The sequence below is a fragment of the Periophthalmus magnuspinnatus genome, chromosome 9, assembly GCF_009829125.3.
Source record: "Periophthalmus magnuspinnatus isolate fPerMag1 chromosome 9, fPerMag1.2.pri, whole genome shotgun sequence".
Lineage (NCBI taxonomy): Eukaryota > Metazoa > Chordata > Actinopteri > Gobiiformes > Gobiidae > Periophthalmus > Periophthalmus magnuspinnatus.
The window spans coordinates 15136759-15164643 of NC_047134.1; the positions used below are offsets into that span (position 1 = coordinate 15136759).

The window sequence follows — 27885 nt, forward strand, 5'->3', positions numbered from 1 at the left end:
CCTATAAACTAGCACAGTGCTCACTTGAGACAAGCTACTACAAAAGTCATCCTCCGTGAGATTGTGAACACATGTGACAAGAGCTATAAAACATTCTTCATGTGCATATGAGCAGCACAAGCACAAACTGCATACACGTACAAATACAACAGTGAAAGCGTCCCTTTTGTCTGCTCAGTGCTGATGAAAAGCTACCCACTGCGAACTTCAATCACGTTGGAAAATGAGTTGGGGACGCGATGTAACCCCGGCAGTGTCATTAAGCTTGTCAGTCAGTTCCCTGAGGTGTGAGGGGGAAACTGCCACTGGCCCTATGCTGTGTGCTATGTGCCCCCACCAGGCCCTGAGGTACTAAGAGCTCCTACTGTCCTAGATGCACATTTGAGACCGCAATAATGAAGTTATATTGATATGAAGTCCTGTTGGTACGGCTATAAACCCCAAATGTCATGCATATTTTAATGATGTTGGGGATAGTTGATTGCAAACACTATTGTGAGAGGAATGATAGCTAAACCCCCATCACTGTATGTTCCCACGCATAAGAAAATGTGTGCCGTGGCCATACAACAGACAGGCAGACAATGTGCAGAGATAAGCTGGGTACGCTGCAGTATGATTGGCCTCTGTGGAGCTACTGCGTCTCTCATCATTAACTCTTCAGAGGATCACGCTGCTCTAATCACCATAAGCCTCTCTGAATAGCGATGAAGTCCAAATCGTGCCTATGCACATATTCACCCATGCCCAGCTCATTACGTACACATACACAAACCTTCTAAATCTGAACAATTATAGACTTTTAAGTCAATAAGCTGCGGTAGGATCTATAGCAAAATATTGCATCAGAATGTACACAACATTGCACATCTGCCTATAGAAAGTCATTCATATCATCCGGGTATAGAAGTTTTGTTTATAAACTTTACATGAATCATTTCTGTTACTTAAAGTTCTCAAATTAACAAGGGAAATAAGAGTTTGCAGACCTGTAATTTGATGTTGAGAAAAATCCAAGCTATCTAGGTCTTATGGCTTAGAGCTGTTCCACCGTTACAGCCCAATTAGTCATTGTTTTTTTGAAGTCTCATGCCTCTGTACTGTAAGTTAGTAACACAATTTCCTCACAGTACAGAGAATGACCCACTTTCTAAATTAGGTACGAAAAAGCAACTAACTATTTGAACACCATCTTACGATCATAAAATTTAAGCTTGTGCAATGTTTCCATGGTTATTTAAATCCGCTGACAGCACTAAGTCCCCACTGTTTTTTTCACAGTAATTATTGTACATTGTCTCCACGAAGGACTCTGTGTGTAACTGAGCCTGTCTTGGTTGTTATTTAAAGATCGTACTTCGGTCCTGCAAGGTCAAGTATAAGCAGCACCCCTAGGCCCCGTGTCTCCCCAAGATGGAGCACTTTCATTTCGTCCGCTTGGGGCCTTGTATTTTGTCTCTATTTTATTGCTTTCTGTGAGTGCTTTCCACAAAGACACATTCCAGTCCACAGACGGAAAGAGAGAGGGAAAGGTCTGGACGCTGTGCCACGGGACAAAAATGCTGACGCTGCAGTGAGCTAGGACAAAAGCCTCAGATGCAACCAGAGAGATACAAGACAGAGAAAGAGTGGTTTAGTGTATAGGAGTAGTTGGTCGACTTGAACTGAGGCTAATGGAGGAGCTATAATCCTCTTCTTTGGCCTCATGTCAGGGACTCGAGAACAAGAGCATTTCATCATTTTATAAAAATGCTGCTGCAAAAACCCGCAGCTATATATAATGCAAACATCAAAAAGTTACACCGTCCCCACACTGACCTCTCTCTTTCCAGGGAGACCTTTTGTTCTTTTGCAATGCAGAAATCATTCACAAATAAACCCCGCACAATAAGAAAGTATATATAGGACTTTCAACTGATATAAAAAAAGGAAAAGAAAAAAAAAAGGAGTTGCTGAAAGTTTCCAAAATGGCTTCTTTAATCTGGAGTTTGTGTAGCAAATGAACCAGCAGTGCCTGTCTGGAATGTTCCACCATATTATTCTTTAACATACAGTACATTTATCTTGAATTCATTATTTATTTATGTATTTGCATTTATTACAGGTGTTTTAAATGCTCAAAAATGCCTCGAAAAACATACAACCTACTGTGAGTGGGGTAGTCTATCCAAAGATCTGACCCGTAACTTGACTTGACTTGACTTGATTCCAGGGCACATGCTTCAGGCCTAAACTGATTGCCATGTCTTCAGTGGAAGTTACTTATTGGAATCAGTAATTGATCCAATAAAGATAGATAAGATGAGGAGATTGACTTTTAGCTCAACCATTTCAACATATGATATAAATACAGGTAAAAAGAGAACTGCTGCAACTGGATTTTTTTTTTTTATTACATAATCACTTATTAACAATTTAAGAGTAAAGTAGAGCCTGTTAAAAATGTATAAAGTGCATCAAAGTCATGTAGGTCTTTGTCAATGCTGATGCAAGCAGAAGGAGTTTTTGTTGAGGACAGCTGTGGAGGGAGTATCCTTGGCTTCACAGCACTCCCTTGTCACAACAATATCTTTTAAGCACAGATCTGCTGACATGATTCATGGGCCAGAGCTCTTGATGTGGTGTTGGCGCATGGGGCAGATGAAGTCCCCTCTGTCCAATAATGTAGGTTTCTGTGCCTTTGCTAGTTATTGTGTACAAGGTGCCTTTTTACACTATGAGCTGGATATAGGTTTATCATAGCTAAGTCAAACTCAGGACACCTCTCTCAAAATACTTGTAACCGGATACTTCCAAACTCTCTCTTTTCCATAATTTGCTGTACAACTCCCCATTGTGGTTGCTTCTACCCCTGCCCCCTTTTTCCAAATACCTCTCATTCCCCTGCTCCTTCTCCTTCATTAAAATGGACTTCCTAAAGCCTCCATTCGTCTTGCTGACAGCCTGCGTATCGATCGGCCAGTGCAATGGGATGCAGCTCCTGGGCTTTAAATGGCTCTCTGGCCAGAAGGATGAGGCCTGGCCTGCACTGAGGTGAGAGGGAGGTGATGCAGACATGGAGCTGCCGTTGCTTCAGTGGAGAGGTCTGACCAAAGTCTAGACTGGAGTGCATTTTGGTCAGGTGAGAACCGAGCTTGCAGTAAGGAGGACGATGACTGGATTTGATAGACTACAAGGCATTATCCAGCAGACACAAGAGAAACAAACAGAGGATTGCAACAAATGCAATTATTCAAGAAATACTGTATTTTAGATCTAATTCACAATGCAATATTCCAGAGTGTCCACTCTTATTTTTGTATAGTTCTCTGTAGCCTTATAGCTTTACTCTGCTGACACAGTGTTGTGTTATATTTTCTGTCTATTATAAATATTTATTATATTATAATTTATCTTGATCTTGATTGCATATTCCTATTCTCCTGTTGTAACATTGTAATTTCCCCTTTATAGAACAAATAAGTGCTTATTTATTTTAACTACTATAAAATGCAGTATCCACAACTACAGTGATTACTGCACAGATAGACTATTTTATCCAATAGAGAACAAAACAAATTTGCATTGAAGATAATATATACATTTACTGCATTTGCAGTTACAGTTAACATTAGAAAGTTCTTTTTAACAGGTTGTCAAATTATATATGGTTAAATAGTGTTTCTCCAATGGGTTTCCTATAAATATTTCAATTTCACCTGACAAAATGGCACCACCAGCCTTCAAAGCATTACAGGTTTAAAGTCAACACATGGGTACTAGAACTCTCTAAAACAGTTCAAGACTTGCACCTGTTATGAATATGTGAATATTGCTGATAATTTGGTTCAGTTATCCTAGCATAAACTCAAATGGCACGTCTTCATCCCTATTACTGTCTGACATACAACTCCTCTGCCAAGATTGATGAGCCAGGGTCTATTCCACAATGATTAAAATCTTCATGAAGCTTGATGCAGTGTGGTTCAGTGTTGGACTCTCCTCCCTCCGATAAGCTCTATCTAAATGTCTATTGGTTGTCATCTGTTATTACACCCAACATGGCACTCCCTGTATTAAAACGTGACAGTGTTTGCTATGACCATGTCACAGTTTATTTGTTACCCCATACATCCCTCTGTATTGCCATCGATTGCTGCAGAGAGAGCCAGAGACAAGGTGTAATATTCTAGACTAATTACTCAACTTCACCAATAGTGAGCAGCTCGATCTTTACAATGCATTACGGGCCTAGATTAAGGTCTTGTTAGAGTAGTTAGCAGCAAGGCCAGTGTATTGATGTTTTGATCAAATGTTAGAATTCGAACACTGCTTGGTAGCATCAAATTAAAAAATCCTCCTCCTGAGATGGTAAAGAGTCATTTAACAGAGGACTGCTTTGTTAAATGTCACTCTGATGGATAACACATACATGGTCCCGGGGTCTTGATCAAATGTATTGGTGAAATATAGATAGTAGCAAGGCTGCTTTGATGCATGACGGGAAATAGCGGAAGAGGGGTTAGGGAAAGAGGAGAAATGGAGCATGGGCCGCTGAGGGAGGAAGGGGAGGAGTAGAGAACGGAGGAGGAGAGGAGGGAGGATGAGAGGAGGGAGCAGAGTAGTAGTCGATATAACGGCAGTCATTCATCTCCCTGACAGTCTTCCAAACGCTCCACTGGGGAAGACACAACGCTGCGTCACGTCAAATGCTGCAAAATCCACAGAGCACATCCATATTTGCATATACATATACATAAAAATGAAAAAACTGACCAAATTTAGGTATCTATGGTTCTTCAAAGTGCGAGAGTTGTTATGGGTGTTACTGCTATGGGTCAGTGGGATGTTAAGGGACACTGCGATTCCATGCACACCCCATTACACTCAACATATACAAGCATGAAGCAGTGACAGGCATCAGTAAGAGGCACATATGCTCCGGCCTCAAGTGGCATAAAATATACACGTGCACACATCTGCTGATGGGGTAAAAGTGTAGACCAACAATCCAGTCAGAACCTTTCAATCTCAAGGGTGCAACAAAACAGTGTTTAGCAAGGTAGGAAGTGGGATCAAATAAAAAGCATAGTTTTTCTCAAGAAAATTTACTTGCTATGTTTCCGTTTCAGTTATTTGAGTTTGCACAGTATGTCGTTTTTCCAGTAGCTCCTGTTGTATTGTGTTTTTATTTGTCTGTTTTCATACCATCCTGGCAATATCAATGTAAAAGCACAGTAAACATGATGGTAAATATACAGAGGACACAGCGGCTATGCAAGACACTGGTATCAAAGAATACAGTAAAATATACGTCCATATTGTCCATATACATAACACACAAATGGGGCTCTCCTTGTTCTGGTCACGGCCCATTGGCTGAAGCCTGACGTCCATATCTCATGATTGGTGGCGGGGCGAGCTGCTGTGGAGCGGTTCTACACCACTGGGCTGAGTCGAGCCTGTGTGTCATTAAGGCACAGCGGGCTGGACGTGCTGTTAGAGCCCAGTGCTTCAGTGTGATGTGACAGGAGGGGAACACACAGCTATTTCTTTGTGCTACTCTGAGTCTACTCCAAGGATTCACACTGTATCCTCAGTATTAACAGGAGTTTAAGTAGAATCAAATGTAGGGGAAATTAATTTCCAATAGACATGGGTATTTACAGCCTACAGATCAGTTTATTGGCTATTTCACAGCATATTCCAGCTTAATGCTATGACAAAACGCCATACAAATCCCTAAACTGGTCTATTGTTCAGTTTGGAACAAGAACAGTAAGACATTTTTTCCATGAGTCAGATAAGTCATTCAAATGTGGCTAATACAACAACATACAACAACATTTCTATTTGTGAATGTACCGTTTTTGTGCAATACCAGTACTACTAATGTTAGTTCAAGTTAAACTAAACCGAGGAACCGAGGACATCTATTAAAAGACATGTATTATGCAGTAAATGACTATCACAGTAACATTTATCTACTTGTTGCAGAGTTTTCTGATTGTTTAATAAACTATGAGTAAAACAATAGAGTTAAAGCCCACATACTCAGTGTACTTCAATGAAGGCATAGTAGTAGACTGTAATAAAATAATTTGTGATTAAACAGTTTCACAGATTATTCCCCAGCCCCTTTTATCAGCGCTGCATTGGCCACTAAAGGAAAAAGAGCAGTGTGCCAAGCTCCACCTCTGCCATCGTTTATTAGCGGGGACAGAGTAACAGCAGCACCGGCACATGTCCATACCCTAATGAGTTCTTAATAGCCTCTTTTCTTTTTCTGGGTTGGTGACAAGCATCGACAAAGCATAATCCTGACAGGAGGAACACCCACAAAGCCCCTATTCTCACCCCTGATTTAGAAGCTCATTTCTCATCCGTTTGCTTCATTATACAAACCAGGATCCAAAAGCTGCAGTGTGCCCTAAACTAAGTATAAACACCAGTGATGAAATAGTCCTGAAATGATTTGAAAGTATGGGGGTAAAGCTTCAGTAAATTCTTTTCCGAGTTAAGAACAGAATAGATAAACAAACAGCAGAATGTGCAAAAAGAACTACAAAGCCAATGGGCAAATAAACATTGGCTCTTACGTGATTTCCATTTCGGCGTAGGGTTGGGGGAGATGGCGGTAGACTCTTTTTAACATCGCACAAGACATAATTACAGGCTATACCACCGCCAGCCCGCCTCAGTTTCTCCTAAATACTCACACCCCAAATTAGGGGTTACCTCCTTCAAGTTCAACCTAGCATTTAAGCCCAAAACATCACATGCAAACAGAGGGATGGGAAGGAGCACTTTAGAAAGAGATAGTTTAACAGCTTTTGGATCTCAATAAAAAAGGCCTTTGTTGGAAATGGCTACTGGCAGGGTTTTGGATCGAGTGTGAAAAACTGGGACAAAAACTAAAGTTGGAAACGATACAGAGGACTCAAAGATGGAGGAGTGTGTGTTGTGCGCTATCTGCTGAACATATGACAGCTGAAAGTCTGCTAAGGATATTTCCAAACAGCACGCAGTGAAAGAAAAACACTAACTTGACGCTAGCACATGACCTCACCAGATTGGACCGCAGCTAAAAGTTTCAGTGGTGGATGACAGAGCACTCACTCCTCTGGGCTTTTCCCAGCTCACTGCTCTTTCCTGCTAAGAAAGCCTTTTCCTTCACTTTATTTATGAATGTAGCTTTTGGTTTGAACATCCTGTGGTTTAATGGGCAGCAGTCAAAGTTGTACAGGGTAGAAAATGAGAAATCCCATTCCTCAGTTTTTCTGATATCGCCACAGCAGGTACTACATTACCTCTTGATTTATTGTCAACACTCATCTGGGATCTGCTTTTTGTCTTTCTCGAATGCATTTTCCCACCCAGCAACATTGTGAACAAAAAAAATAAGGCAGCCAAAATATTATGGTTAGCCTCTGTAAAATGTTTCACTATTTGATGTTGCCTAACCCACTCCTGAGAGATTGGGTCCTTGTGTATCTAGCCCCATTTGACCTCAATTGTGTGATGTCAACTCAGCCAGATGTCAGCAATTATTTGTGAGTTTTCAACTGATAACCGTGATGTCAGAAACTACCAGGAAAAGATCCAAGCTCCAGTAAAAGATAGCCAAAACTGGCAATGTTGCAAACAAAAAATAAGACAGCAAAATGTTCCAGTTACTCACACAAAACTGGAAGAGCTTCACTTAACTTGTAAGTCTTTCAATCATAAGATGAATAATAATGCATTGTTCAATGTTTTCACCACTACATTAGATTATGTACAGTATATGACTCACCAGTTTGGGTCAACTACAGTATGTTGCTCTTTCTCTCAGGATTACCGCCACTTTGTCTGTTTAAACTTGCTTCCGCTCTAGACTTTATACACAGTGGAAATCCAGTCAGAAGCAACATCCTGTCCCCGGCCTCTAGGAAGTGACCTCAGCTTCAGAAAGGCCAGATAAAGAGTCCACATCAGAAAGGAAAACAGCGGGCCGGGGTAATGAGCTCTCCGCCAGGCTCCGACATGTTCTGAGGCGGACCAGGTGGTGTGACACACATATGACTCTGATTAGGGGCCAGAAGAGGAGCAGAGGAGGCTGGGGGCAGCAGGGAGGGCTTTCAACAGCCAATCAGCACCATCTCTGTTTGAAGCAAAGATATAGTGAACTCCACGGGGGCTCTAAGACAATCTGAGAGTACAAGAGGTCAATCATTTATTTATGTGTCAACATGCCACATCTGCAGCATGGAGCTAACAGTACTGCAAGCACTACTACAAATGGCACTTGTGAGTGGGAAACATGGGTAGTTACTGGTAGCTCTGACAGTACATTCAGTCATTACTTTTACACGCAGACAGAACTCCAAGTGAGCTAAACAACAGAATTCAAATCATGTTTGCCCCAAAACCTGTCAGACCACACTTATCCCAGTCTACATGCAGGTCAAAGAAATGAACAGGTGCACATGAGGGGCTAGAAGACAGGTTCAGGTGCGTCAAACTGTTACGCATTAGCACTAATATTTTGTAACAATAATTGCTGCTAATAAAAACGTCATCATACATTAGACCATAAGCAACATCATATTTACATGCTAAGAACTTGCCACTCACATATTATTTGCTCTCCCGCACAAAAAACACCTTGGTAGGTTTTTCTTTCACTTAAGTGGACCAAAACAATGAAAGAACGTGGGCTAGTCCATGGTGAAGGTGCAGTTGTCATTGCCGCTGATCTAAAACAAGTACATATCTAAACACATGTCTAATATTTGCCTGGCTGTTTCTTACCTCATGCAGTAAGTGTCTCTCATAGTCTGCCCCTAGTATGATCAGATTTTGCTGTTACATGCAGTGGGCATCTGAGAAGACTTCTCCAGATGTGTTAATGGGGTCTGGGAAATGTGAACCACAACACCACCACGTTCCTTGGTTTGGATGCATTTTGATAAATTGGATTAAATGAGACTAAACCAGTTCTTCGGTTTTTATGACGTGCATGTAAACGTAGTGTGTGTTACCCTGAACAGCAGGGAACAGGACGTGTCAAAGGGTCCTTCAGCCTCATTCTTCAGCATAGAGTTTGATCCTGGCACAGCGCAACGTGTTTGACTGGACTGTTTAAATGTCCGTTCATATCAGAGAACACAAACAAGCAGCCCTGGTGGCCTGGAGCAGAGGATAAGGAAAGAAGAGGAAACGCAAGCCATTCTTCTCTGCAACTGTGACGGGAATTGTGTTGGAACAAGCACCTGTCAGCCACAACAATGACCACAGAGGTCATCCAGAACAAGAGAGCACGAGAAATGGAAAACAGTGTGTGATGGAGCAAGAGGGGACGCAGTAAACACTAAAATACAATGCAAGTTTTTTAATGCCTTTGTCACAATATTTATAACTTTAACTATAGATTAACATTGATCGGGAGCTCAGTATGATAATTTGAGGCCTTAAACCGGGCACAGACAGGACAGGGACCAAAAAAGCAGCACTTAGAGGTAAACATACAGACAATCATTTGAGCAAGTATCAATGCTTTTAAAAATCACATAAACAGGAAAAAAAAGACCTTTCCTGAATGGTTTTAGAATGATATTTATTGGTAGCTTGTATAAGACTGTATGGTAACAGAGAAAGTACTATTTTGAGTTGAAAATACTTACTAAAAATATTTATATCATTTTTAATTATCATTATTAAAAATTAAAAATGATAAAACCTGATTTTTAGTATCAAAATTTACTTTAAAGATTTAGAATCGTAACAACACTTACTCACATTTCATACTGGGTTTCCATAATAATAATAATAATAATAATAATAATAATAATAATAATAATAAAAATAATAAAAATAATAATAATAATACAAGTAATAATAATAATAATAATACCTAACACCTGCTTTTCTATGGATAGTCTTTACCAGATTACATTCAGTGTAATTGGAAGTTCACTATGATAATGTTTATAACTCAAACCACACATTATACTCTACTACTTGAGAAAACAGCTGCAGCCTCTTGTGTTTAAGACTCCTCCCTCATTGACCCCATAAACACACAGCACAACGCAGCCCCTACTGTTAGATAAAAGAGCTAGAAAAACTGTCTAAGCTAGGTTTATAGTGCTCTGCGATGACAGTTAGGCCGCTCTCTCCTTTTCACAGATGTGGTCTGAACTCACCACCACATGCGCGCTGCTTACCTCTCTGTCCTTGAGCTTCATGGCCAGGACCAGCTGGTTGCGGTGGTTGGTAAGTGCTTCTCTGTAGTTTCCCTTGGAGAAGAATGCCGATCCCAGATTCCCGTGAGCGCGGCATTCCCCTGTTTGGTCACCTGAAGATGAAAATTAACCAGTTATAAAGTTCTGGATTTATATACAACAGCATAATTTGTGTATTTCCCATGATTTCAGTAGCAACTGTGAAGCTATGCAGTAAACCTCAGATGCCACTATAGCCTTAAATGGGAAAGTGGCTGTTATAAGTTTTCCACACTAGAGTAGCTTTCCTGACAGCTGCTAGTGTTCTCAGTCTCAATACTCCGGAGGGTGAGAGGGGAAAGTCTTATTATTTCTGTCTGACAGAGAGGCCCCACAGACAGGGCCAAAGTAACGCTCAACTCTTTGAGCTTCACCTGAGAGCCACAGCTCCTTATCTCCAGCTGAGAGAGCCAGTCATGTGTCAAACTGCGTGGAAGCAAAGGGAGCTTAGCCTGGCCACACTCTTATTTACTATTTTGAATTGTGTCACTGAGAGTATAGCTATTGTCTCTCTCCTCCTTCTCTCTATTGAACTAGTTGCATATTCATAGACTGTATTGTTTGTTTGCAAAATACAGTGAATAATGATTTGATGTCAAAAATAGAAATGGGGAAACATTGTTAGAGACATTCATTTCAAAAAGTGAAACTCATTTATTATTTAGTTTAGTGTGCCTAAATATATGTTCTAAATATTAAACTTTTTGCCTCATCTTATACTCCTTTCACTGTAACTTTAACTATTGCTATAAATTGACTATAAATGACCCATATTACATATTAGTAACAGCAAGCTTAGTCTCAGCACCTCAGGACTAACCCACCATCTGACGGGTGTAATTTCATTCCCAACTGGTATATTGGCAGAATACTTTACTTCTAAGTCGGTCCTCTTTTGCTTAGCACTCTTTGGTGTGATGATGTAACCATTTCTCAAGTTTTAAAATTAGTTACTATCTTCCCATCTATATATCTCATTAAAATTGGATGTGACTACGCACATTGGATTTTTGATCTCTCATGCATGCATTATTTTGCTGAAAAATGGCTTCTGAACTATTTTCCCTATTTCCTGTTAGGAGGTAGGTATGGAAGGTAAGGGACATTGCATTATTCCAATGTGTTTGTATGTCACTTGTCACCTAAAGTCTTGGCCACTTCCAGGTCTTGCTGCATGTAGCCAGTGCTCTTCTCGGTGTTGCCCAGGGACCAGTGGGCACTGCTGAGGGCTGAGAAGACAGACCCCCGGAGTTTCAGGCTGCATGTGCCAATCTTCAGAGCGGCTTCCAGCACCACAACAGACGCGGTGTGGTGGCCCGCTGTCAGCAGTTCCTGGCCAATCACTGACACCACCACAAAGGGACTCTTGTCCAGCTTCATCTTTTGCAGCTGCTGATAGGTAGGCTCCAGAGACTCTGCAAGAAAAGGACAAAACATATGCAGATCTGAGACCGGCCACAGGACCTTGAGCGGACAACAATAACAACGCTTCAGTGTGCAGGCTCATGTTTAGCAGCATGGCCCCAACGTCAGCTGTTCTCTGTAATGGCTGTTGTGTCTCTCTGGATAAGTACAGCTTTAGGCCTCCTGAGTGACACGTCTCACTGACAATTTGACACCAGTTCAACGCAGTTGACATTTCTCTATTGTTTCCTTTCAGACTGGCTAAATTTAAAGCAATTTTCAAATGTAGCACATTAGGCACAGCACAGTTGAAGTTAACACCTCTTTGTTGTCATTTAGGATATTCTTGGATGTAAGTCAGGGTGTTTCCGAGCATTTATCCCAAAGTGTGAGGTGTGCATTAATAACATGGAAGAATCTCGATTTCTTATCACCTTTTCCTTTCTGAGATTGCCATAGCAAATCATCTGGTTCCTCCTAGTGTGAACTTATTTGCATAGTGCTTCAGCCTGAGTGTACGGCATGTTAGAAAGCTCTTCTCGACATGATTTTACTTTAATATGGGTTTGGGAATAGCACTACGCTGTACTGTTAAATGCCCCTTTGGCTCAAATGTACCTACCAATAAGCATACAACACCAGCAATTCATAGGACACACCTGATGATGTGTGAAAAAATGTGTAATGACAGAAAACACTGGTTAGTCTTATGCGATTTGAGGATTTGTGTCCTCAAGAAAGTTGAGAGTGTGTGAAAGACACTTCATTTTTATGCCATTGTTTTACTGGGAACTAGGCATATAATGAAGCACAGGACAGCAATATAAAGCTGTGCGAGAAAACAATGATTATTGTATAGCCTACACACGCATCTAAACAGGCTCCACAGTTCTTAAACACACAGATATTTTTAATTCGCTTAAACCACACAAGCCTAAGCACTTACGCTGCACAATAAAGAACGCTCTGCACAGAAGTACTCGGAGGCGTAACTGATGATACTCTTTCAAGAGCATCGCTTCTCTTGCAGCATTTGGCAGGGTGCCAGGCTCACAGACAGTGCCTGAATATAATAACCATTCATAGCTTGTAATTGCCTTCAGAGTGACACCACGAGCTGTGTCATAAATCAAGCGCACCTCTTTTTAAAGGTGTTGTGGCTAGAGGATTCATAAACAGGTAGTTATGACAACGATCGAGAGTGTAGTATCTACAAACACACAGTGTCAGCTATTACTGCAGAGGACTATGCCGCTAAAAGCCAGAATTTTAAAATAGTTATAAATTACAGAAATTTGCTATGTGAAATAAGCATGATGTAAGATCAACATTGTGATGTTAACATGTAATGAACTTTGCAAACATGGGGTATTATGGAAGAATAACCTTTTTAGTGCATATGATGAGGGTCAATCAAATCCACAATGAGCCCATGTCCTCTATGCTATAGCCGAATAGAGTGTTAAATGAGGAAACCTTTTGTTGCCATCTCATAATTAACAGCTAATTGGGCCTTTGCACATCTCTAAGGGGCGAATGAATGACAGAACTGCTGCACAATGATTGGTATGAGTATTACCCATGTGACTCCATACAGGCTCTAAGACAATATAGGCTGATTTCCCACTGCTTTCTGGAAAACCCACATGTAGTAATTAAATAGTAAAATTATAAAAATGTAATTATTAACACAATCACTAAAACTAAAAATGCCCTATGGGGGCTAAGAGTGATGATTAATGCTAATACAGAATGATCACACAACAGCTGTTTGGCACCCAAATTATAACAAGAAACTTTATCTGAGTGTTATGAGAGCCAGGGTGAATTTGTACATAATCTGAAAACAATACAGTTAAGTGCAATACAAAGAAATAGAAAATGTGTTTAGTTCTTGAAGATACATTGCCGTCCTCACTCTACTGGATCAAAACAGCAACATCACCCAGCTCATAACAACAATAGGGGGAAAAGTTCCTGTTCATGACAATCTTGTATCTTTGTCCATTTAGATGAATAATAGTTTATTTTATTATTATGGGCCAAATGTTCACAATGATGACAATTCCATTAATAAACCTCCTAAAAGGACTGACAAATGGCTGTGTTAATCTAACATTGCACTTCTCCAACAAGTGGGTCACAATTACAGAATCAAGGTCAGTGTGTCCAACTGGATCAAACCAGATGGGAATCAGGCTGTCAAATATAAGAAATGGGAGTGTAAAGAGGGCATCTAACGCTTTGCTGTTAGACATACACTATAATCCTGCCTCCTGGTAAGTCTGAGGTATACTTGTATTGTGCATTATCTTGGTACCTTTGAGTGGGAGAGAGCCTGGTGGAGTAACACTGATTATCCTCCCTGTTTGCCGGCATAACATTGATTACCGTCCCAAGTGCCAGGAGCCCTTCTGAGAGGATCATTGCTCTTAATCCTTTGACCTAGCTACCTCTCCTCATCACACCTTGGATTAGGTCCTCCACTGAGTTCCTGGCACCGAGTGAAATGGGGTAAACAATTAGGAGATTAAATGGCTTGGACTTACATGTTGGTCTCCCCCTACTGCAAGGAACCATTCTGGTCCAAACAGCCCAGTTTTGGGATTAGACCAAATCTGCTCATCCACTCAGCAGTATTTTGTGTAAGGAGTTTCTTATGGGAGTATGTTTAATTCTTTATGCTGCCACCATTTATACAGACTATAAGTACAAATATAATGGAATGGAAAAGTCGGAAAATTGCAGACAGATTTTGTATTTCATAAAAACCACATGTCAAAGTTAACATACAGCAAGGGACATACACAAAAATATAGAAAAGTAATTTTAAAGTAGTTTTTTTTTTTTTTTTTATCTCCTTGCCTCATCTTAAAAATAAAAATTTGAAAGTAATTTTAAAAAGCTAAATATTAAAACAATGATCTGAAATCAGAAAAGCTTTACTGCCATTGTCAGTGAACATATTCATATACTGACATTTATTTAGATTTTTTGTGAATACAATTATAGGAGTGAAATTCTCTTGGCTAGGATTGAGTTTGTAATTTATCTCCAATTACACAGAGTTTTGGAAACAAAGCGGTGCTCAGGGGCAGACAATAGCATTAGTGTCGGATGCTCATTTAGATAAGCTGTATCAATGTGTGTGATCAGCTCCACTGACACAGAGATATGGCAACACTTTGGACAGCCGGCCTCCAGGTATAAAATGAAACACTCAACACCAGGAGTCACCAAAAGCAGGAGAGATAGAAAGAATGAACGTTTGCAGGAGCGCTCCAAAAGTGACAGCTAAAGTCACCCCATCCAGCTTATTGACTGACAGTGCCCGGATTACCTTAGAGACAGGCTTTTAGGCAGCTGTAGAACAAAACATGTGGACACTGAGAAGACAGGCGCTCACAGACAACCCAGCTGTCAACACGCGCTCACACGTCCATCTTCCTAATGCTTTACCTCGTAGTGGTGACTTCATGGCGGCTTCCACCATGCCCACCAGGAGCTGTAGGCTCTTGGGGTCCTGAGCCAGTCCAGAGGCGAACGCAGCCAGGGCGTCGGCATGGCGACCAAGGTACTGAAGGGCAACACCCTGTCGGAAGTATGCCTGAGGAGAGAGAGAGGGGCACAGTCAGTAAAATGGCAGCAGAAAAAGAAAATTTACTCAGTCGATCAATATGGTCTGGTGACATTAGTATTGCAGTAAAAAACGTTTTTGACTTATATAGGTGTCTGTTGATTAAACCATGAGCATGCTAAAAGAATAAAACAATATACCATTACAACAAGTGACCAAGTTACCCCCAGTGTTCACTGAAATATACATGTATTCTGCACTCTTGTGTTTTAATGTTAATTTTATAATGATTTGTGATTATTTATGTTTTGATTTGTACGATTTTAATGTCCCTCTTATTCTGTAAAGCAAATAAACTTGCCTTGCCCTGCCTTGCCTATTACTGTCAGCATAGTATTGGGAATCAGTGCTGGTGCATATAGAGCTGCATACAAACACATCAGCAAACACAATTTCTTCACAACATTTCATGTTTCCACTGGACCACTTTTCTGAACACGGCACCTCCATGTGCTGCCTTCTCATAGTAAACTGGTCGTCTGGTGTATTGTACTTGTTAATTGGATTATAAGTTAACATAAACGCATGCAACACTCCAGCTGCTATAGTGTTGTGTTCAGCATTTTTGTACATTTAGTGTGAATGTATTGCTCACAAGTAGAGCGCGGGGAGTTTTTAGTTCTTATTTGCTGAGTTTGAGAAACAAAGAGAAAATGGACCGAATAGGAGTTATTCAGAAAGAGGCAGTTTATAAAGCCTTGCTGTTTTCTGCATTGTTTCAAACAGAACAGAAGAAAGAGTAACCCAGTTGGACAGCACCTCTGTATTCACCATAGATATCACTATAGGAGAAGCGCTTGAGTGAGCTACATAAAAAAAACAGCCAGCCCTTTAATCTATGATCTGAAAAAAACATATTGTATGGTCTAATAACTCAAAACAAATGTTGAAGATGACTGCTGCTCTGTGAACGTCTCAAATGTTTTGGAGCACCATTGACTAAAGCAGACAGTGTCTCAGAGATCCAAAGACTTCATCAATAACAGTGCAATTCCTCAACATGTTAGCTTGGATGCAATAGAGAGTTTTGTTTTCCAAGTTTGTGACTTAGAGAGTGTCTCAGACTGAATCAGACACTAATCCTGGAGAGTTGTAAAGCCTGACTCCGGTCCAGTTTGACAACAACACAAAATAGATGGAACAAGATTCAGCTCATTATTCACCAATTCAAGCCACTAATTCCCCTCCAGAGTTGGCAAAATGGCTTCTTTTGGACTAGCTCTCACACTCTAAGCTAGTGAAGTCAATGCATTCATGATGACAGACACACAAAAGACGATCTTTTTTTTCCCCCCATTTTATTAATCAAGACAAAATAGCATTAGACCACAGAAGGATTAAATGAAAACACATCATACATCATGGTTGCAAAAGCCAATTCGAAACGTATTTAAATCGAGAGAAATTGGCACATGCTAGAATTAGATTTTAGGGGAACATTGTGATAATTGGCATGCATAGGACAAAGCATCTACAAAAACAACACATTCAGTTGGCAGGGATCAGTATCTAAACAGAATTGAACAGGGTTTCAAATATATACACCATATTGTTGTATACAGGACAACAGGCAGATGGTCAGAAAGTTAAACCTGATTCATATAAATTTAAGTTAGAAATATCAAGTTAGAATAAATTGGGGTTACACAGTTTGGTCTCTGCCTATGTAGTCACTATACTTGCAGTCTCAGTGACACCAGGGCTAATTTGCTATTAGCATCCAAAAGGCCTTTTCATTAGTCTACTGAAGCCTGTCTGGTGGAGCTGCTCTGAAGTGGGAAAGGCAAAGGGGATTAAGGAAAATGAGACATGACATCAAATTTATAGAGAGCAGTAATTAATTTAACTTGTGTCCGAGCTCACTGACTACCAATGTCCTCCTCTAGACCCTTCACATTTTACCTCTTGTATCACAATGCTACCAAAACACAGCAGGACAAAGATTAGATCCAAAGCATTAACCTTTGTTCTAACAGTTCGTATTATATGATGTGAGCATAGGCCAGTGTATCCGCTCAATATTAATTGCATCTGGAAGCGCTGGACACACTGGCCAGAGTTGAGAGGCACACAAGCGTTTTGCCCAGGGGAACAAAAGACATTTAAAAGCGCTTCTCCCTTTGATTAGATTTAGCCTACAATATGACTGTGCACAGAGATCTCGCTCATTCTGTTAAGCTATATGCCTGCCTGAACCATCCAAGCAGAGAAGCATGAGAAAATAAAAGGGAATATAATAGAAGAGCTTCAAAAGAAAATTGGCATATACTTTAATCTTTTTTATTTTACCGTGGCCTGGCCTACATGTCTCTGAAAGAATAGACTCTTCGGAGAGTGCATTAAAATATTGCAAACACAAGCATAGGAATAAATGCACAAAGGAGAGTGCCATGGTAAAAATGACAGAATCAATGTGGCGTACAGCTTTATAGGATTTTTTTCAACCATTAATCTTGAACTGCCTTCAAAACACATCATATGTTCTGCACAATGACACACACAGACAATGTGCCATAATCCCACGCGCCAATTCATGCAGCGGTGCCAATAAAACACAGGGATCTTCTTACATTAACGTTGCTGAAGCTGCATACTAATTCAACCCCATACTGACAGTCATACTGGTGACACTGATACTGATGACGGGATCAGGACTAGTGAAAGTGATATATATATAGACAAGCGCAGAAAAGTGTTAAGGAGGCTGCCTGAAAAATATGAACCTATATACAGCAACATTCACCCTTACACTGCCTTCCTTAGTTTAAGTGACTGTACATGATTTTTTGCCCATGTAGGGTCAAAATGAGACTGCTGTGTGTCTGCATCTAATTAGAGCTGAAGTGTTTTATTGTCCAAATAGTATTAATACATTCATTTTGCTTAGTTTTTTACATTTTTACAATAAATATTAGGTACAGCCCTTTTCTGTAAAAGCTTTTGTTTATCACTGCTGTGCTGAAGTGTCTGACAACCCTTTGCCAAACACAAAATGAAATGAAGTGAAAGTAACAGAAAGATAAAGTGGAAAAAGGAACATAAAAGAAGGCAATAAGACAAGCATTTTCCATCAGTTTGTAAAAGCTGTATAGTGAATTGTCATGTAATAGAATATGTTGAACTCCTCAGCAATTTGCGGAGGATCTATTGCTGCACTTTATCTAGCCTTTATTATAGTCAATTGACGTTTTGATGATTCTAACTGTCTCTTATCTTTGTTGTTAACCGTTCTGTGTGAATGTTGCACCTCAAGGATCAAATGAGGGGTCAATATGAAAAAGCAGTGTTTATTTTATATCTTTAAATGAACTAAGACCTTTTTGAAATAATAATGACTTTGTTCTGAAAAGTCATGTAAATGTATTGAACCTTTGTGAGTCTTTAGCTCCGGGCGGAATGATGTGTTGATCTCACGCAAGACAGGATTATGTGGGCAGGTTTGTCAGTCGAAGGCGTGGGTAAGTCTGTGTTTGTGTAGGTGTGTGTGTGTGAATGGCAAAAAGAGGTTAGTGTACACATTTGAAGCAGCAAGGGGATAAAAGCTTTTCTTGTTTCTCAAGTTTTTTAAATATTTAATGAATATCTGTTTGATGTAGATTTGAATATTCATGTCTCTTATGCTTATAGGAGGAAGAAAAAGCTGCACAAAAATTCATCACTCAAAGGCAATCGACTGTACAAAGTCGATAAAGACTATAAGTAATTTACTAAATGCAATGTTCACTTTATCTGCCCACACAGTCGGTTCAAATACGTGTAAAGGCATAGTGAGTGGTTAAAGGACAGACAGAGATGCCCGTATGACATCTGTGCCAAAGACAAAAAGGTGAATCTGTCACACTGCAGCCTCCATCACTGAACTGTTCCAGCTGGGCTCGAATAGCCCAGGGCTGGAGGAGCTTTGTTGAGCACGCTCAGTGATCAGCAATAATAGAGACACTTTCAAATGTGGAAATCAATAGATGCTGTGTAAGCTCCATCAAACCAGGCCACGCCCTCAGACGCTGTAAAGAGGACCCCCACAGAACCCTGGTGCCAACGTGGCCATTCTGAACTAAACCCCCGCCAGCTTCATAATAGAACCAGACCAGAGCATCAGATAGGGACAGCAGGCTGCAGATTCAGCATATAATCATGCAACAACATAAAAAGATAGACAGACATCAGCAGCTCTGAAAATCACTAATCTCCCCCACAGTAGCAGCTTTAGAAGTCATTTTTCCCTCCCTGGGTTCAGATGGCCGGATGCTCAGTTCAGATCCAAACTGATCCTCTAACAGGTACAAAGTGGCCAGTGTTTTCTTCTTTATAACTTTTGTTGTTGCACCAGACTGACCCAAAAATGTCATGTGTCCTGCACAGCTCAAAACATGAGCCACACTTTCAAGGTGACACCGGAGACTCACAGGGTACACAACATCAAGTGCGTAATGTAATATCCAGGGATAACTGTCGGCCATGACAAATTAGCTGGAGTAAAGCAAAAGAAAAAGTAAAATAGAATGATTGGCCCCGTGTGCTTTCTGCCCTTCAGCGTGACAAACAGCGCCACAAAACTGCACAGCATCCACTTAATTAATTACATTTCCTTTCGGTGCCGCTCTGTGTGTTTGCTCTATGCTCTGCAAGTGGGGCTGTGTTCCCCTCATGACTAAACAGGTCAAAGGTCAGCTGAATTTGGGGTATTATGCCCTTAGCCCGAGGCCAAGCACACATCTTTGGCCTCAGGGTCCCAGGAAGAAGTACATGACACAGCTGTTTGTCTGTTACCATCACAGCAATCTAATAACACACACCCTTATACTATTGACTTTATTGATCACATGGGTTTGCTCAATATGTCTTAATAAGGCAGAAGTCTATACGGGATAGATATTTGCATTAATTGATCTAATTAGATTTTTTTTTGTTTTTATTGTGGGTATGTTTTCACAGCCCAGTCATTAGAAACGGCAATTACATTACCAAAATAAATGTCACTGAAGAGGTACACTTATGCTAATGCACTTTGCAATGCACATGAAGGTGTATGTAGTAAAATATTTATGATGCTCAGATGTACTCCCCTTTGGGCATTGTCTCTACCAGTGTCTGCTGGTAAAGCCTAAGCTCTTAATTAGCCCATTAGACGAGATGGCGTTAATGAAAGTAAATTAAACAGATCATTCTTTGTGGGCCTGATGATTGGAGGCTAAATGTTTCATTATACAGAGCGTAGTAACAATAAGAAGAAAAGGCCATGTGGTCTTAATGTGAAAGCTGTAGTAGAAGTCGTCCCAGCTGTGAACCATCGATTCTCCAGCTCTCATCAAACTGGTAACCATCGCAGGACTTCAAATTGTAAAAGGTCATATTCAGGTATGTGCAATCAATGCTGAGCACTCAGTATTCAGTGTGTCTCACGTTATCGAACTGCGGGAGGCGTTCAAAACAGTGACTCAAAGACAAAGAACAGCTTCAATAAAGAAGGTCAGGGCTTGTGATCGGGAGGTGTCGCGGAGCGCACATCCATTCTGACAGTTAAAGTACAACAGCGGGACAAAAGTAATATTGCTCATTTGTGACAAACACAGAGATGAAACGACACAAAAGAGGCTCGCTGTGAGGTACTGGGAGGAACATGCTGTCACGCCACACTGTCTGACGAGGGAATTCAATTTTCTTTCCACTACGAGCGTGTCCACCATTACTGACAGTTCTCACAAAGGAAATAGAGCAACGCAATGTAATAAAGCAGCAGACAGAACCAGCAATATGTCTGCTCACTATTGTTTAGATTGGATTCTTGTAAACATCTTGCATACTAGCATCGCTTATTATTATGCTCAGAGTCTGCTGAGTGGGGCAGGGGTCAGGGTGCTTAACAGATTTGGGTGCCCTCCTTTACCAGGTCCTTGGCTGTAGAGCTGAGTACTGGGCTGGAGCCACAGGGAGTGACTCTCAATTAAAGTGGGCATTAATTACTAAAGGAGTGTTAATCAATCAAGAACAGATGGTGAGCATAGCCTGCAGATTATTTCACACCTTGGCTAGAGGTTATGGGAAAATATTGGACAAGCTTTTTGCAAATATGCACAAATTATAAATCGAAAATAGTACCTTCTCATAAGCAATTTTCTATCCAATTTGAAGTTTTAGATTGTTCCTTACATTACAAAATTTAGCATTCACAAATATATTAGCAAATGTCTCTGTAATCCTGTTTGCTTTGGTCCCACAGTGATGACCTATGGCAGGCTACTTGGCCGAAGTGCAGCTCTCCTCTGGCCTGAGGCACACATCCTCCATCTTCATTTGTACTCCCTTAATTAGCTTTGACAGTGAACTCAAGCATGGCTGAAAAATACCCTCCTTTTGTAAACACTGACTGAGAGACACATGTTCTCAACAATAGAAACCCATTAGGCATTTAGGAGCCATTTGACAGCGACCCTTTGGGCACAATATGCCCACGTGCTAATGTCATTTTAAGTCAAGCAGGGCAATTTCAGTAGGCAAGGCAAGGCAAGTTTATTTGTATAGCACAATTCCTACACAAGGTAGTTCAAAGTGCTTTACAGAATAACCAATCAAAACATAAATAATCACAAATAATCATCATAAAATGACCATTAAAAGAGAAGAGTGCAGAATAAAAACCTTTCAGTCATATACACAGCTAAACAGAACCATTTTGAGCCTGGATTTAAACAGTAGACAGACTGAAGGCTGAGCATAATGTTATGAACATCGCTTTTAACAAATAAAGAAGATAGGGTTAAACAGAAAAAATGGACAAGCATTAGAGTATTAAGAAGAGAAAAATATATGGGAGGGCATGACACCTGTGCATTTTCAATTCTGCACAGATCAATATTGCAAATAGTGGGAATCACAGTATGGGCAGTTGATTGATAGAATATTGCCGGTTGAGTTTTGATAGAATAGTGCCAGCAGACACTGGGGACAAGGCAGATTAAGTGTGTCCATGGAAACACTACACATAGAAGGGAGCCGGGATCGAACTGTTAACCTTGGGGTCAAAAATGTTGAAGATTATGCCTGGAGTGCACAGTACTTCTGCTCACAATTTGCTCTCCTCACAGTAGCAGCAAAACCAGTATTATTTGTGTGGTTCAAACACTTCATACACACACACATCGCTCGTATATTCCAGAAAGTCCAGTGCGTGATTAGAGCCCCTCACAGTTACACAGTGGGCCAGTGCTTGTCAGTGCGGGTTTATTAGTTTGCTCTGGCCATAGACTAGAGCTGCTTCATCAAACAGGACTCAGCAGCAAAGGGTGCTTGACAGTGGCTTCTCCAGAGCCTGAACTGCAACACTTCAAAAGAGCCAGAGTCAGCTCTAATGAAAAGCATGGCATGAGCTCCAATGCTTTTGATGCTACTGTTAAAGAGACATACATGATTGAGTAAAGCCTCTGTAAGAGATGGAGGGAGAGGAGGGCAAGTCAAAAGACAATGGCGATTCAGCCCAAAGTGTTAGGCAGCCCCTGTAACCGATTATTCCATGTATTTGAGCAAAATCCGTCTTGCCCTAGTAGAGTTATATTATATAAGCAGCTCTTGAGGTCAAAATAAGTCAGCTGTGTAGGGTCTAGTTATTAGTTTCCACTCTGGTCTCTGAAAGTTGTGAAAAGCACTTATAAAGTTATCAAGGTGAATAACTGTAATGTTCAGAATCCATAAGGTAAGGTAAGTGAGGAATAACTACATTCGGTAGAGTGCCTTTAAGAAGACTGAGACAGGTGAGTGAAACAGGTTGGACACGACACAGATGCCTCTTGTTATTCTTGCTTCGTCCGTTCATGCCCACTCAGCTGTCCAGCCTTTCAGAGATCTTTATTGTCTATGACCTGTCTCTTCTCCATCGCTCAATACAGAAACACCCTTGTAGCATTGGTCCTACTGTGGGCGTGATGCGCTGCTTTGACGTCCCAGAATTCACAATGATCTCCCTAGATAAATTCACAACATGCTTATATATAGATGTTTAATTCCCTGTTGGCTTCAAACTCCGATACTTTTCATGTTGCACCAATTTAAAGGTAAGGCCTGTCTACTTATCATACATATGGCATGCTCCAGTGCGCTCCATGGGTTGGGGGAAATGCTGATTTAAAAAAAAAAAAACACGATTATGGCCGGACTTTTTCTTATTAATGAGGAGAGTGGCCCAGAGATATAGCCCTACTGAGAATTGTCACTCAAGCTCTAATGAAGTTGGATAGTTGTAGTAGCTTCTCAAGGGAGGTATGTCACGCCTACATAAGAGAACAAGCTTATACAATTTAACAAGACATGCCTATATTTTAGAGAAGAATCATGACTGGCAAATCTAATAGGAAAAGTAATTGGATTGGGGAGGAGCCTTCTTTTATTCACTCAGTCATACATAAATCTTAATTGTCGCTGGGGATGTGGGGTGGACTGGACCACATCCCAGTAACTATTGACCTGAGGTAGCACATGCTGGCCAATTACTTATAAAGACAAATGTTACACAATCAAATTTACTATACATAAATGTTTTTCCAAGTACAAAAATGACCCTAAGATGGGGGGCAGGTGCCAGTCTTTCTGTTACGATGTGTTATCTCAAAAGTAAATTCACAAAGAACCTGATCATCCATGAGTCCTTGATCTAAGTATCCATGGGTTTCAAGATTATCAAAATTTACCACCGTTGCCATAGTGATTAACGGTTTTAATAAGAAAAGATCCTTAAAATGTTGCAGCGTGACCATACCAAAAACACAAGAATAACAATAATTTGCCACCAATGCTGACTTAACACTATAAGCCCATACAATGTCATCATTTGAAACCCAGAAAACAGATTTTGTGTCTCCAATTTTCACACAATCTTCTAATAATAAAATCAAATGTTCACGTTGAGGCTCTATGTTAATTACACAACTCATTCTTTGGCCATCGCTACCACACACCTTTAATTGTATCTGGCTGCTAATCATATACTAGCTGGATATTTGTGGCTCTGATACACATCTCTCTCATGCTGTGTGAGTTCAGCTTACCACCTGCAGACTGTTTATGTACAGAGAGGAAACTGCTATAAGCACTATGGGAATCCTCTGCTAGAATATGTGTCTATTCAAAAAGCGTAAGTACACAGAGGGTTTAAAAAAAACTATGGCTCTGAGCGATGAGTCATTTTGTATATGCCAAAACACGACCGGGTTTACGGCACACAGCTGGCGGATAAACAAAATGTATTAATTTTATAGTTTATAAATAAATATATACTACAAATAGATTAATGTTGTTTGATGAGCTTGGCAGGAACATACCCATTAGTTTGCATAGGCGGCAAAGCATCCCTATTTTAGTGCAAGCTTTTTTTTTTTTAGAACCAATAGCAACACATTCAAGAGATGCGATCCCAAAGCATAACTGAATGTAGTGAAGGAAAAGGACAGTGAAGTTAGCAAAGCGTAGAAACAATTTAGGCTGTGGTTAGCGCAGGACCAAGGCATACTCAAAGTCATTTCATACAACACAAGCTTCAGCAATTTACTGGAACAAGCAGCCACCACACGATAGGGAAAAGATTGATCCGAACAAGCCCGACTGTGTTTTCTTTGTTAAAAGTAATTAATCATTGTGACCACCAAGGAATAGTTTCTCAAAGGCAGTGCAGTTGCTTTGCCTGTGTGTTAGTCGCATAGAGACACCCGGTAAGGTGCATAAGTAGGAAGAGGATAGAGAGGGGTGCCAAGAAAAGGCTGTAAAAACCAGAATGAAGAAAAGTGGGAGAGACAGAGGAAGCATATGCACCCGGCACTATTTATTTTTATTCTCATGCATGCGCTCAGAGGGAGCATAGGGCAATCCATCATAGGGCCTTATCCACACCCAGTTCACAGCTACAGTGCTAAGGGAGCAACTGTGTAAAGGGCATTAAGCAAGTTCTCTATGCAAAAAGCACACTGCTGAGTTTCAGTGTGGTTTAAAATGGCACACAACACACATTTGATTAAAACTTTTTTTTATTTTTGCACAATACTGACACTAGATTAAAAGTCCTGTCTATGATTTACACCTTAAAGTTGCAAAATGTAAATTTCCCTTATCTTCTTGTCTCCATGGAGATGTCAGTATGGTATTAAAATATCTATATTGCAGGTGTTGTTTTTTTTTTTTGTTGTTTTTTTTTTGTTTTTCATTCTTGTGAGCAGTGTCTCCTGTCTATGGATGTGACCAACTTGGATCGGTGGCATGACTTGCTTATTTCCATGGCAATAGCAGTTATAACACTATACTGTGGAACATTCTAGGCAAAGCAATAAATCTCCATGGAGACAAACAGGTGTGGGTACACTTTTAACCATAAGGCATTGAAAGCGAAATATGATATATATGGTGTAATAAAGGTTGTTTTATCTTGTCATATCCCTGATGCTAAAAATAGGCTGCATTTTATACCTGTCAGTATATCTTCATCATTGTTTCGTAAATGGCCTAGTTTGTTGCCCAGTCTGTAGCTAAGTGTGCACATGCCTTCTACACTGTAAATCCCATTAGTTCACACACGAGCTGCCCTTGAGCTCACAATGCTCCACTCCCCACCCACTAACACTGCAGTGATAACAGCAGCAGAAGCCCACCGCCACAGAGACACAGCACTGATCAATAACATGGTTTCATCCACACACACTCGCACACCGGGGGAGGCCAGCGCTGCAGCACAAGCTTGGGGGGTCTTAAGGGAATGGGCGTCACCGGCGGCTGAGAAAATTGGATGTGAAATGGTGAGGGAAACATGGGCAGAAAGGGCAAGAGGTATAGTATAGCCATGACAATACTACGGCTGTTTGCTTGAGTCATATTTCGCTCCCTAAGCCGCAGAGTGAGAAGGGCAGCAGCTGCGGCAGACACAGCATTGAGAAAGCACTCATTGAATGGTTGGTTGTGCAGCCCTAGGCCAGGACACTAATAGAAGCAGAATCCAGGGACCCTTCTGTGTGTCAGTGTGTCTGCTGAGGAGAATACTAAAATCCTCCCTCTTGTGCTAATGATTACCCCAAGCAAAGTGCAGGTCCGCAACACCACTTTACAAATGAACATTAGCTAAATGTGCACATTCAAATTAGCCCGCTGTACGGACATCTCACTGGCTCAATACCTAGAGGACACCAGTGGCTAATAGGGGGAAGAATATGGCAACACGCGTTCAGCTTGGTGTATTTGCTGGCAATACAGGCAACACATTACTGCTACCATCTTTTCATATATAAATGGCTATAGCATGATAAATGGCGAAAAGGCACTGACCCCTCCCATATTGTAGGGGTGTATATGAATTACCTATCTGGCAACCCAGGGAGTGATGACCCCAGTCAATGGAGCCAACCCCAGCACCATCATTTACTGAGCTACCGGCCCGTTGGAGACCCCCACCGTAACTCACACACGTACACAGGCTATGTTTTACTATACCCGTGAGGATGCTGCTCCTTCACCCCTAGCCATTTCAACCGAATGACCCAGACCCAAATCTAATTCTAAACCTCCATATCTACCCAAGAGAACTACTATTTTTCGCAGCTATAGGTCAGTGCATTTTTGTTCACACCTTTATAGGAGAAGACACACACGTACACAGGGACACAAGCGCAACCTCTTAAGCAGGAGTCATAAGTTATCATTAGATGGCTCTTGTGTGAGTGATGGTCGATTAAATAATACAGAATGCAGACGCTGGAACATGTTACATCATGCTCAGTGAGGTAATTGTGAAAGATGAGAAGAGGCCACAACAGTCAGCTCTTGGTTTAATCTTGTCTGGACAGTGAAGACTTGGAGAAGCCCCTTAATGCCAGTAACCAGGACTTTTTTCACCTATTTTCACCTACATCTTGCAGGCAAAACACTTGGTTGGTGGCTGGTTCAATTCACTAGATTCATTTTGGTAGATTCAATACAACAGTTTGATACAAAGGCACACGGACAGTTTACAAAGACAATTTATCCTTGAACTTCACATTCAAGTCCCAGTATTTTTATAATTATAAGCACATTGGTAGGAGTCTATGCTAAAATGAAAAGAAAATCAGCAGTTTTAATAATTTTATCTGGACAGTGGAAACTAAGGTATATAGCTCTTTCATGTCAGCACATACTGTAAGAGCAGTTTCATATTCCGCTTACATCCACTGCTTTCTGCACTGAAAAATCTGTTGCAACATTTTTCCTAACTATTTCCCAACACCACCCATACCGCATCATTTATCATGTTGCAGCATTAAGATAACATCCCGCACTAAGCCTCTTCTACTGTGAGTCTATGAATAAGGTTCCTAATATCTACCAGTGATGGGTCATTATGCTGGCCTATCACGCTGGGGTTCTTTTAAAGGGTTTTCTCTCCTGGGTAAAAAATAAAGATTACCCTACATAGTACTGCTACTTTGGCATATAGTGTAACCGGATTAAGCATTCCTGTTTGAAACATTTTTCTGGCGGTCGTCCCCAGAGCCTAAGCAGATGAAGAGAGCAGTGGAGTGTTCACACAGAATTACACTGAACCTGGAGTGCTCCTCATTGGCCCATGGGAATGTCCCTCCTTCTTCTGGGGTC

General features: G+C 40.8%; 1 protein-coding gene across 2 annotated transcripts in view; it reads right to left on the bottom strand.

The window, feature by feature from the left end:
- Window positions 1-27885, bottom strand: part of LOC117375857 (tetratricopeptide repeat protein 28-like) — a 127432-nt gene that overhangs the window by 38047 nt on the left and 61500 nt on the right. For both annotated transcript variants that reach the window (XM_055224048.1, XM_033972211.2), the window contains 3 exons: window positions 15108-15255; window positions 11387-11659; window positions 10188-10318 (listed from right to left, as the gene is read on the bottom strand). In XM_055224048.1, coding sequence (XP_055080023.1) covers window positions 10188-10318; window positions 11387-11659; window positions 15108-15255 — 552 coding nt within the window. The remainder of the gene's footprint in view (window positions 1-10187; window positions 10319-11386; window positions 11660-15107; window positions 15256-27885) is intronic.